The 11,034-nt window shown below is 69.1% G+C and overlaps 1 protein-coding gene across 1 annotated transcript; it reads left to right on the forward strand.

The window, feature by feature from the left end:
• Positions 1–35: 35 nt before the first annotated feature.
• LOC126049705 (laminin subunit beta-2-like) lies at positions 36–10,536 on the forward strand. The gene is made up of 33 exons (XM_049826540.1): positions 36–252; positions 411–574; positions 676–811; positions 980–1,053; positions 1,181–1,369; positions 1,445–1,508; positions 2,381–2,583; positions 2,671–2,791; positions 3,097–3,285; positions 3,359–3,538; positions 3,615–3,727; positions 3,836–3,915; positions 3,993–4,128; positions 4,308–4,463; positions 4,578–4,705; positions 4,788–4,905; positions 5,022–5,214; positions 5,295–5,438; positions 5,564–5,795; positions 5,871–6,034; positions 6,114–6,338; positions 6,947–7,161; positions 7,254–7,350; positions 7,419–7,791; positions 7,863–8,047; positions 8,124–8,365; positions 8,435–8,638; positions 8,731–8,875; positions 9,229–9,436; positions 9,521–9,662; positions 9,770–9,946; positions 10,022–10,181; positions 10,271–10,536. Exons 1-33 carry the CDS (start codon positions 210–212, stop codon positions 10,405–10,407), a joined length of 5,337 nt encoding a protein of 1,778 aa, XP_049682497.1. The 5' UTR covers positions 36–209; the 3' UTR covers positions 10,408–10,536.
• The last annotated feature ends 498 nt before the right edge of the window (positions 10,537–11,034 follow it).

Here is an 11,034-nt window from a genome sequence, read left to right on the forward strand (position 1 = left end):
GAGCGCCCAGCTCCGAGGGGGGAGCGGGAGGGACCGGGACGGGGACGGGAACGGGAACCGGCGGGGCGGGACGGGAACGGCAACGGGGACGGGGACGGGACGGGACGGGACCGCCGGGCACCTGCCGAACGCCCCCTCTGCGCGCCCCTTGACCCCCCCCCCCCCCCCCCCCCGTTGCGCGCCCCTTGCGCCCCGGTTGCGCCCCCGCCATGCGGAGCCCCGGCGCCCTCCTGCTGCTGCCACTGCTGGCCGGTGAGTCCGCTCCCCCCCCCCCCGCCCCCCGCCTTCCACCCCCGCAGCGGGGCCCGGTGGGGACCAGGGTCCGGCCCGGCCCCGCCGCCCTGTTTCCGGGCAGCCGCGGAAGGGGCCCTGGCACCCCCCAGCGCCCTCAGCCGCCCGCTGCCCCGTAGGGCTGGGGGGGGCCCTGGCCCCCGATTCCCCCCAGGGCTGCGCCCGCGGCAGTTGCTACCCGGCCACCGGTGACTTGCTGGTGGGGCGAGCCCCCCGGCTGAGTGCCACCTCCACCTGCGGGCTGCGCCAGCCCCAGCCCTACTGCATCGTCAGCCACCTCCAGGTGAGCGGGACGGGGACGGGATGGGGACTGGGGGGACCGGACAGGGATGGGGGGGACAGGATGGGGATGGGGACACACACCGCCGAGCCTCCCGCTCGCAGGAGGAGAAGAAGTGCTTCGTCTGCGACTCGCGGCGGCCCTACGACGCCCGCGCCAACGCCAACAGCCACCGCATCGAGAACGTGGTCACTACCTTCGCCCCCCGCCCCAAGAAAGCCTGGTGGCAGTCGGAGAACGGTGAGCAGCAGGGCGTCCCGGGGGGCTCTCCTTCCCTTCCTCCCACGCTGAGGAAGTGTGACTCAGCCGGCGGCCGCGGCCGCGCCCCTGGACCGCGGCCGGGTGGGGGGGACGAGCCCCGGGGACCCGCAGGTGGGTGCTCCCCACAGTCACGCGTGCCATCCCCAGGCGTGGAGCACGTCAGCATCCAGCTGGACCTGGAGGCCGAGTTCCACTTCACCCACCTCATCATGACCTTCAAGGTGGGTCCTGGCATGCAACTACCCAGGATGGGATGGGATGGGATGGGTTGGGATGGGATGGTACAGGATGGGATGGGGCCTGTGGGGGCTGTGGGGCTGGCCCTTATCCCACCTGGGTGTCCTGCAGACCTTCCGCCCCGCAGCCATGCTGGTGGAGCGTTCAGCCGACTTTGGGCGCAGCTGGAAGGTCTACCGCTACTTCGCCTACGACTGCGCTGCCTCCTTCCCCCACGTCCCTCGTGGACCCCCGCGCCGCATCGACGACGTCGTCTGCGAGTCCCGCTACTCCGACATTGAGCCCTCCACCGAGGGGGAGGTGAGGCCCTGGCAGTGCCACGGGAGGGTGGCAGGATCACCCGGTCTGCCCTCACTGCCCTGCTCTCTCCCCTAGGTGATCTACCGGGTGCTGGACCCCGCCATCCCCATCCAGGACCCCTACAGCCCCGCCATCCAGAGTGAGTCGCCTGCCCTGGGCTCCTGCCTGACTGCTCTATTTTGGGTGCAGCTATTTTGGCTGCTCTCTCCCTGCTCTGAGCCCCACGGTGGGGTCAGGGCCAGATCCAGCCTGTGGAGACTTGGGCCCCTCCTGCACCCCCCCCCACCGTGGGAGCAGCTAAAGGTCAGGCTGTATCGGGTCGAGCGGAGGGGTACAGCAGTGTCGGAGCCGTGCCGGAGCTGAGCGCAGTGCCGAGTGGCGACTGTGGTGCAGGATGGGGTCAGTGACGGGCAGAGGAGTTGGGCTGGGTGCAGGACACAGCGGGTTAATCACCCAGCGCTAAATTTAGGCTGGGAGCAGGACGGGAGGAATCTGCAGGGCAGGGCTGCTGGGAAGCTGCAGTCCCAGGGAGCCGTCCTGTCCTGCCGGGGCCCCCAAGGCTGCGCCCGCTGGGCACAGTCATCCTCCAGGCACAGTGGTGAGTACCCTGATGCCCAGTAAGGAGCTCTTGCCCAGAGCACTTGTTCTGCACTGGTGGGGTCCCAGCTTGTGTCTGCTGGGGGGCCGTGCGGGGCCCTGGCCCATGCACAGCCCCAGTGAGTTGTGCACAGCCAGACCGTGTGCAACCACGTGCATGGGAGCCGAACCACCGCAGCTACGTACAGCCCAGCTGGGCCACGTGCAACCACATGCATGTGAGCCAAACCACGCGCAGCCCTGTGCCAATAAGTCGGGCCATAGAAAGTCACTCACAGCCCAGCCCAATGGTGCGCAGCCCTGCACAGACACCCCATGCCGTGCACAGCCCAGCCCAACTGTGCACAGGCGAGCCGAGCCGCGCATTGACAAGCCCGTCCGCCCTGTGCCCACGCTGGTCTCTTCCTGCCCCAGACCTGCTGCGCGTCACCAACCTGCGGGTGAACCTCACCAAGCTGCACACGCTGGGGGACAACCTGCTGGACTCGCGACGGGAGATCCGGGAGAAGTACTACTACGCACTCTACGAGCTGGTGCTGCGTGGGAACTGCTTCTGCTACGGGCATGCCTCTGAGTGCGCACCGCTCAGCGGGGCCCTCACCACTACCGATGGCATGGTAGGGTGAGCCAGCCCCGCGTGCCCTGCCGGAGCCTGGTAGCTGGGCTGCCTGGCCCTGCAGCCCCTCACCGTGGTGTCCCGGCAGGTGCATGGGCGCTGCGTCTGCAAGCACCACACGCAGGGGCTGAACTGCGAGCGCTGTGAGGACTTCTACCACGACCTGCCCTGGCGCCCGGCTGAGGGCTCCAGCACCAACGCCTGCCGCCGTGAGTGGTCTGCGCTGGCACTGGCTCCCGGCACAGAGATCCCGGTGCCAGGGCTGGCAGGCTGCGCCATTACAGGGTTTTTGGGGTGCTGCACACTGGGATATGGTTGGGTGGGGACTGGCATCCTGCACACCAGTTGTGGGGGGTTTGGGATGCTGCTTGCTGTAGTTTGGGGAGGTTTGGGGTTGGGGTGCTGCATACTGGGGTGAGGGGGGTCAGGTCTGGGGAGGTTTGGCACTGGGGGTGCTGCCTGCCAGGCAGGGGGTTGGGGTGCCACATGCTGTGCCACGGTGCCATCCCCACAGGCTGTGACTGCAACGAGCACTCGCGGCGGTGCCACTTCGACATGGCCGTCTTCCTGGCCACGGGGAACAGCAGCGGGGCTGTGTGTGACGGCTGCCAGCACAACACCATGGGCCGCCGCTGCCACCTCTGCAAGCCCTTCTACTACAAGGACCCCAGCAAGGACCTGCGGGACCCCGCAGTGTGCCGAGGTCGGTGCTGGGGGGTGCGCAGCATGGGGCCAGGCCAGGGGGGTCAGAGTACTGACCCTGCCTGCTCCCCCAGCCTGCGACTGCGACCCTGAGGGCTCTCTGGATGGGGGGCTGTGCGACAGCGCTGATGACCCGGCCCGGGGGCTGATTGCGGGGCAGTGCCGCTGCAAGGAGCACGTGGCTGGTCCCCGCTGCGACCGTTGCAAACCCGGCTTCTTTGGCCTCAGTGCTGCCAACCCGCAGGGCTGCCAACGTAGGTACCGGGACATCACCTGCTGGGGTCGGGCACGTGGCTCGGCTCCAGCGGACGCTGCTGGCTCTCTGTGCAGGGTGCCAGTGTGACCCCCGTGGCACGGTGGCCGAGGGCAGCCGGTGCGACCCTGTCAGCGGCGAGTGCTTCTGCAAGCGGCTGGTGACCGGGCGCAACTGCGACCGGTGCCTGGTGAGTGGGGCTGTGCCAGGGCCTGTGCACGGTGCTTGGGGGCCATGCACGGTGCTTGGGACTGTGGCACCACAGCCAGACACTCCCTGACACCCTTGCCCTCTGCAGCCCGAGCACTGGGGGCTGAGCCACGACCTCCCGGGCTGCCGGCCCTGCGACTGCGACGTGGGAGGTGCCCGCAACAACCTGTGAGTCTTTGCGGGGATGCAGGGGGTGAGGGGCATCCCTGCCAGCACCGGGGCTGATGGTGCCTCCGGGGTACCAGGTGCGCCATGGAGACGGGGCAGTGCCCGTGCCGCAGCCATGTGATGGGAAGACAATGCGGCCAGCTGGAGCCCGGCTTCTACCGCATCAACCTGGACCATTACACCTACGAGGCTGAGGATGCTCGGCTGCATCAGGTAAGGGACAAAGGTGTCCCTGGGGGAGGACATCAGGCAGAGCAGGGCACTGGGTGGCTCTTTGCAGGGTCCCTAAGCCAGCAGGCACCACTCTGCCCCACTGTGGCAGCAGGGCAGAGTGGTACCTGCTGGCAAAGGCAATGTTTTGGGTCCCATCTCACAACCCCCCCTCACACCAGGGCTCGGTGGTGGAGCGTGAGCCCCCCACGGACCACCCGGCTTCGTGGACAGGGACAGGCTTTGCCCGCATGCTGGAAGGTGGCTGGGTGGAGTTTCACGTGAGCGACGTGCCTTTCTCCACCGAGTACAACGTGATCATCCGCTATGAGCCCCAGGTGGGCACCAGGTGGTGAAGCTGGCGGTGGGATGTATCGCCAAATTGGGAAGTGGTGGTGGTGGTGAATACTGGACGGTGAGGCTTTTTGGCACAGCCCTTTCTCTGCCGGCAGCACCCGGAGCCCTGGCAGGAGGTGAGGGTAAGGGTGCTGCGCCCCAGCCCTGTCTCCGCCAGCAGCCCTTGCGGAAACACCATCCCGGCTGATGACCAGCTCTCCACCAGCCTCCCCTCTGGCGCCAGGTGAGCACCTTGCTGGGACCAGACTGTGCCAGGGCTCGCGGGAGGCACCTGGCTGCCCATGCTCTGCTTTGCCTCCACCCAGATACGTGGTGCTGCCCCAGCCCATCTGCCTGGAGCAGGGCGTCTCCTACACCCTCCGCCTGGAGCTGGGCTGTGCCACCGCTCGGCAGGATCCCACCGCCAGCGTGCTCATCGATTCGGTGAGGGACAGCTGGGCAGAGGGGTTGGGGACAGGAACCCTTTGGGGGGGCAGGATGCGGCTGTAGGGGACACGGGGAGAGATGGGTGTGACATCCCACTGACTTCCCCCCCTCAGCTGGTGCTCCTGCCTCGTTACTCCTCGCTGGAGATGTTCATCGCGGGCGACCCCAGCTCCATGGAGCGCCGGCAGACCTTTGAGCGGTACCGCTGCGCCCAGCCCTTCCATGCCGCGGGGCCCTCACCCGTGGCTGAGCCCTGCTCCAGCCTCCTGCACAGCCTCTCGGCCATCCTGCATGACGGGGCGCTGCGTGAGTACAGCTCCACGCCCCATACTGCACCCTGTCCTGCGCCCTGCAGCAGCCGGTGCTCACCCCCTCTCTGCCCGCAGCCTGCCTCTGTGACCCCCAGGGCTCGCTCAGCGCCGAGTGCCGGCCCCAGGGTGGGCAGTGCCAGTGCAAACCCAACATCGTGGGACGGCGCTGCCACCGCTGCTCCCCGGGAACCTTCGGCTTTGGGCCCAGCGGATGCCGAGGTGAGTGCCGCAAGGCTGTGCCATCCCAGCCTGGAGAGGAGCCCAAGCACCCCAGGGCTGGGGGCACCGGGGAGGGGTGCTTTCTGCAGCTCAGGGACTGACACTGGGGGTGCCGTGCCTTCCAGCGTGCCAGTGCAGCAGCGAGGGGTCGGTGAGCACAGTCTGCGACAGTGCCACGGGGCAGTGCTCCTGCCGTGAGGGTGCCCATGGCGCACGCTGCGACCGCTGCCAGCCCGGCTACTGGGGCTTCCCCATCTGCCGGCGTTGCCAGTGCAATGGGCACACTGAAGACTGTGACCCCTGGACGGGCAGCTGCTTGCGCTGCCGCGACCACACGGATGGCGAGAGGTGCCAGAGGTAAGTGCGGTGTGCGCCTGGACCGGGGCAGGGTGCTGCCGGCAGCCCTGGCCCCTGCTGACCTCCAGCCTGCAGGTGTGCGGCCGGACACTTTGGGAACCCAGCGCTGGGCTCCGGGCAGCACTGCCGGCCCTGCCCCTGCCCCGAGGGGCCCGGCAGCCCCCGGCACTTCGCCGCCTCCTGCTACCAGGACAGCCACTCCCAGCAGGTTGTCTGCCAGTGCAGTCCTGGGTACACAGGTGGGTGCTCGTCGCAGCACGCTCGGTGCCCTTGGGGGTCCCCCGTCCCTGGGCGCTGCCCAGTGCTCTGTGCCGGCAGGTCCCCGCTGTGACGAGTGTGCGCCTGGATACTACGGGGACCCGCTGCAGCCCGGCGGACGCTGCCTGCCCTGCCAATGCCATGATAACATCGACATGACGGACCCAGAGGCATGCGACCGGCGCACGGGTCGCTGCCTGCGCTGCCTCTACAACACGGCGGGACCCCACTGCGCCGAGTGCCAGCCTGGCTACTATGGGGATGCCACGCGGCACAGCTGCAGGCGTGAGTACCCACAGACATGCCGACACAGTTGCGTGCAGGGCCCAGCGCATCACTGGAGACCATGTGTGCCCATGGCTGCCCTTGCTCGTGCACAGCACTGCGGGGTCCCTGCAGCCCTACCCTGCTGTCTCCTGCTGTCTCCTCTGCTCAGCCCTGGCACTGCAGCCCCATCCTTGTCCCCATGCCCAACTTGTCCCATTCCATTTACATCCTCACCTCATGCCCATTCCTGTCCCTGTTGCCATCCCATCCTCACTGCCACCCTGACTCTGTCCCCATCCCATCCTTATCCCATCTCTGTCCTGACCCTGTCCTTGTCCCATCTCCATCCCATCCCCATCAGTGGTCCTTATGCTCTTCCCATCCCACCTCCATCTGGTCCCCACCGCATCCCTGCCCAATCTCTGTCTCCATCCTGCCTCCACCTTCACCCTTCGCCATCCCCATCACATCCCTCCCTGTGTCCCTGTACCATCTGCACCCCCATCCCATCTCCATCCCAATCTCATCCCCATCCTGTCCCTGTCCTCATCCTGTCCCCATTCCCTCTCAATCTCCCCCTGCCCTGTCCCCATCCCTGTCCCTGCTCAGCCCCTGTCTGGTTCCAGGTTGCTCCTGCAACGCGTTGGGCACCGACGCCAGCACCTGTGGGCCCCAGCAGTGCCAGTGCGATGGGCGCAGCGGGCAGTGTCACTGCCTGCCCCATGTGGAGGGCCAGAGCTGCGACCGCTGCAGCCCCAACTTCTGGAACCTGGGCAGTGGGCAGGGCTGCCAGCCCTGCGCCTGCCACCCCCAGCATGCCCTGACACCCACTTGCAACCAGGTGAGATGCAACAGGGACAGAGGACGGGGGTACGGGATGGGGCTGGGAGTGCGCTGCAGCAGTGCCAGCCTCGGCTGCGCCATGTCTTTCAGTTCACTGGGCAGTGCTCCTGCCGGCCAGGCTTCGGGGGCCGGACCTGTGCCGACTGCCAGGAGCAACACTGGGGCGACCCGCGGCAGCTGTGCCGAGGTGAGAGCCGGTGCCGGCGGAGGGCCTGCAGTGGGCCCCACGGCACCCTGACACCGCTCTCCCCGCAGCCTGCGACTGCGACCCCCGTGGCATTGCCAGTGCTCAGTGCCACCGCAGCAGCGGTCACTGCGACTGCCGGCCCGGCATCTCTGGAGTCCGCTGTGACCAGTGCGCCCGGGGCTTTGCCGGTGCCTTCCCTGCCTGCCAGCCCTGTCACCCCTGCTTTGGGGACTGGGACCGGGTGGTGCAGGACCTAGCTGCCCGCACCCGGGCGCTGGCACAGCGGGCCAGCCTCCTGCAGCACACCGGGGCTGCCGGCGCCTTCAAGGGCACCTTCCGGCAGCTAGAGGAGAGCCTGGCCACCGTGCGTGACGTGGTGGCTGCCCGCAACGCCACTGCCGCCACCGCCGCCCACCTGACGCATGCCACGGAGGGGCTGCGGTGAGCACCCAGCGTGGGGTATGGCTCCCGGGGTGGCCTCGGTGGCGGGTTGTCACCCCCTTCCATTGCAGGCGGCAGATCGAGGAGGCGACGGAGAGGCTGACACGGCTGGAGGGGGAGCTGACGGCCACCCAGGACGCCAACTTCAATGCCAGCCACGTGCTGAGCGCAGTGGACCGGGGCGCTCGTGCCCTCAACCACAGCCTGCAGGACCTGGAGCAGCGGCTGCATGCCCTCAAGACCTCCAATTTCCTTGGTGAGCCGTGCTGCAGAGCCGGGCTGGGGTGGCGGGGCTGTGGCCGGGGGTCTGACGGTGCTTCTGCTGTCCCCAGGCGCCTACGACAGCATCCGCCAGTCCCACTGGGAGTCACGGGAGGCTGAGCGCCGGGCAGATGCCTCCACCCGTGCCGTGCCCAGCCCCGTCAGTGCCTCTACCGCCACCCGGCACCGCACTGAGCAGCTCCTGGCCAGCCGGCGAGACGACTTCAATCGCCAAAACGCAGCCAGCCGGCGGGCACTGATGGACCTGGCAGGGAGGGCACGGGCACTAAGCCTGCACTCACTCAACGAGAAGGTGGGACACGGGGAGGAGACCTGGGGGGGATGATGCCTGGAGCCGCCCCGAGCCCTCGCTGCCTTGCAGGTGTGCGGTGCGGCGGGCGATGTGCCCTGTGCCGACAGCCCCTGCGGGGGAGCCGGGTGCCGAGATGAGGACGGAGGACGGCGCTGCGGGGGTCTGAGCTGCGGCGGGGCTGTGTCCACGGCTGACAGCGCACTGGACCGGGCACGCCATGCCCAGGAGGAGCTGCGGCGGGCTGCTGGCGACGTGGCCCAGCTCTCCCACAAGGTGCGTGGTACATGGGGGCTGGTGGGAGTGGCTGGCATGGCCGTGCCCCCCAGCCCTTGGGGCTGGTGCTGAGGGTCTCTGCCTCTGCTCAGGTGGCCGAGGCCAAGGGGAAGGCAGATGAGGCCCGGCTGCAGGCTCAGGCAGCCCTGGACAAAGCGAACCAGACCAGGGCCCGTGTGGAGAGCTCCAACAGGGAGCTGCGGGAGCTCATCAGCCAAGTCAAGGCCTTCCTGAGCCGTGAGTGCCGGCGTGCCGGGGGGGCTGGCCGCCCCTGCCCAACACTGTGTGGCTCTGCACCTACACCACACTGCACCGACCCTGCATCGCGCTGCACTGCATGGTCCCCGCACTGCATGTGGGCTGTACCACCCTGGCACTGCACCACGCAGCCCCTGCCCCGTGCTGCACTGCACGCTCCCTGCTCTTCCCTGACCATCCTGTGCCCCCCAACAGTCCCCTGCCCCATGGTCCCTCCCCATGGCTCCCTGTGGCTCCCCATGGCTCCCCCCTGCCTTCCACTGCCCATCGGTCCACCCGTCCCCTCCACTCCGGGGTGCTGCAGGGGACACACTGACAGCTCCCACCCGCAGAGGAGGGGGCTGACCCCGAGAGCATCGAGGTGGTAGCCAGCCGGGTGCTGGAGCTGTCGCTCCCCGCCGCGCCGGCCCAGATCCACCGCCTGGCTGAGGAGATCAAGGCACGGGTGCTCAGCCTGGCCAGCGTGGATGCCATCCTGGAGCAGACAGCTGGTGACGTGCACCGGGCCGGGCAGCTGCTGCAGAATGCCCAGCGGGCCAGGTGAGCCCAGGGACGTGGGGACGCAGCCCCCCCCGGGGACCCCCAGCCCAGGCTGGCACTGAGGCCGTGCCGCCCTGGCCACAGGTCACGGGCAGAGCGGGTGAGGGACATGGCCGAGGCAGTGCGGCAGGCACTGGAGGAGGCCCGACAAGCCCAGGGCATGGCAGAGCAGGCACTGCATCGTGCCACAGGTGACATCCAGCACAGCGAGAGAGTCCTCAGCACGGTAAGAGTCTCGTCCACATGTCCTCGGCCTCACGGGGATGGGCAGGGCCCCGTCCCGACCATGCAGGCATCCTGACCGTGCCCTTCCCCCATGGTACCGGTTTCCAGATGCAGGACCAGACAGGGAGTGCAGAGCAGCAGCTGGCAGGTGCCATGGGTCGGATCGGGCTCCTGGACGGACAGACAGACGCCCTGAAGGTGAAGCGTGCCAACAACAGCCTGGCGGCCACGCGTGCCCAGGAGGCGGCTGGTGCTGCGCGGGACCGAGCCGGGGAGGCCAAGCAGGTGGGTGAGCGGTGGGCATGGGGTGCTGATGGGGGTCCCGCGGGGGTCCCACTGACCGGCCCCACTGCCCAGCAGGTGCTGGAGGGGCCGCTGCGGGACCGGTACCGGACAGCGCAGGAGCTAGTGGAGCACCGGGCGCAGGGCGCACAGCAGGCGGGCAGCCGGGCACAGCGGCTGCGGGACGAGGCTGCCAGGCTGCTGCGAGATACCCAGGGCAAGCTGCAGCAGCTGCGAGGTGAGGCCGGGGCAGGGGATCTGGAGGTGGTGGTCGGGGCGGGGGGGGGGGGGAGGCCAGGCTGACCCTTTTCCCCCCTGTCCCCGCAGCGCTGGAGGAGGCCTACGAGCGGAACGAGCGGGTGCTGGATGCCAAAGCGGCCCAGCTGGGTGGGCTGGAGGCCAGGATGAGGGAGGTGCTGGCCACCATCAACCAGCAGGTCCAGATCTACAACACCTGCCAGTGATCCCCTGGAGGGGCCCGGACCCCCCACCACCCCCGGCACTCACTCTCCCCCCCTTGCCCGGCCTCTGCCTGTGCCCCGGAGCGGCGGGCAGGGTGGGGGCTGCGGGGCACCCCCCTGTGTGAATAAAGTTCCAGAGCAAGACCGCCTCGCTTCTGCCATGGGCCCCACAGTGGCCTCCCTGAGCCCCCCGGGGGTGGGACAGCCTGCCCCTGCCAGCCCCTGCGTGTGGGGCACTGCGGGGCTGGGGGTCAGCCGCGGGGCTGGGGGACAGGCTGTGGGGCCGAGGGCCGTTTGTGGGGCTAGGGGACCAGCAACGGGGCCCGGGGACACGGAGCGGGCCCGGGACACCCGCTGCAGGCCGGGGCCAGGCGGCACCGCCCGGCCCGTTGCCATGGGAACACCTCGGCACCCCGCCCCGCGCTGGCTCGCGCCCTTGCCCGCCCTTGGGGGGGCGGATCGTCCCTCAGGCGCCGTGATGGCGTCATGGCGGGCGTCGTTGCCATGGCGCCGCAGGGCCGGGCGCCGGCAGAGGGCCGCGGCCGGTTTCGTCTGGCGTCACATGACCGCTTTCCCTCTCCCCCCCCCCCCCCCCCCGCTTTCCCTGCAACGCTCTCCCGCGTCACGTGG

This window comes from Accipiter gentilis, chromosome 23, assembly GCF_929443795.1.
Source record: "Accipiter gentilis chromosome 23, bAccGen1.1, whole genome shotgun sequence".
NCBI lineage: Eukaryota > Metazoa > Chordata > Aves > Accipitriformes > Accipitridae > Astur > Astur gentilis.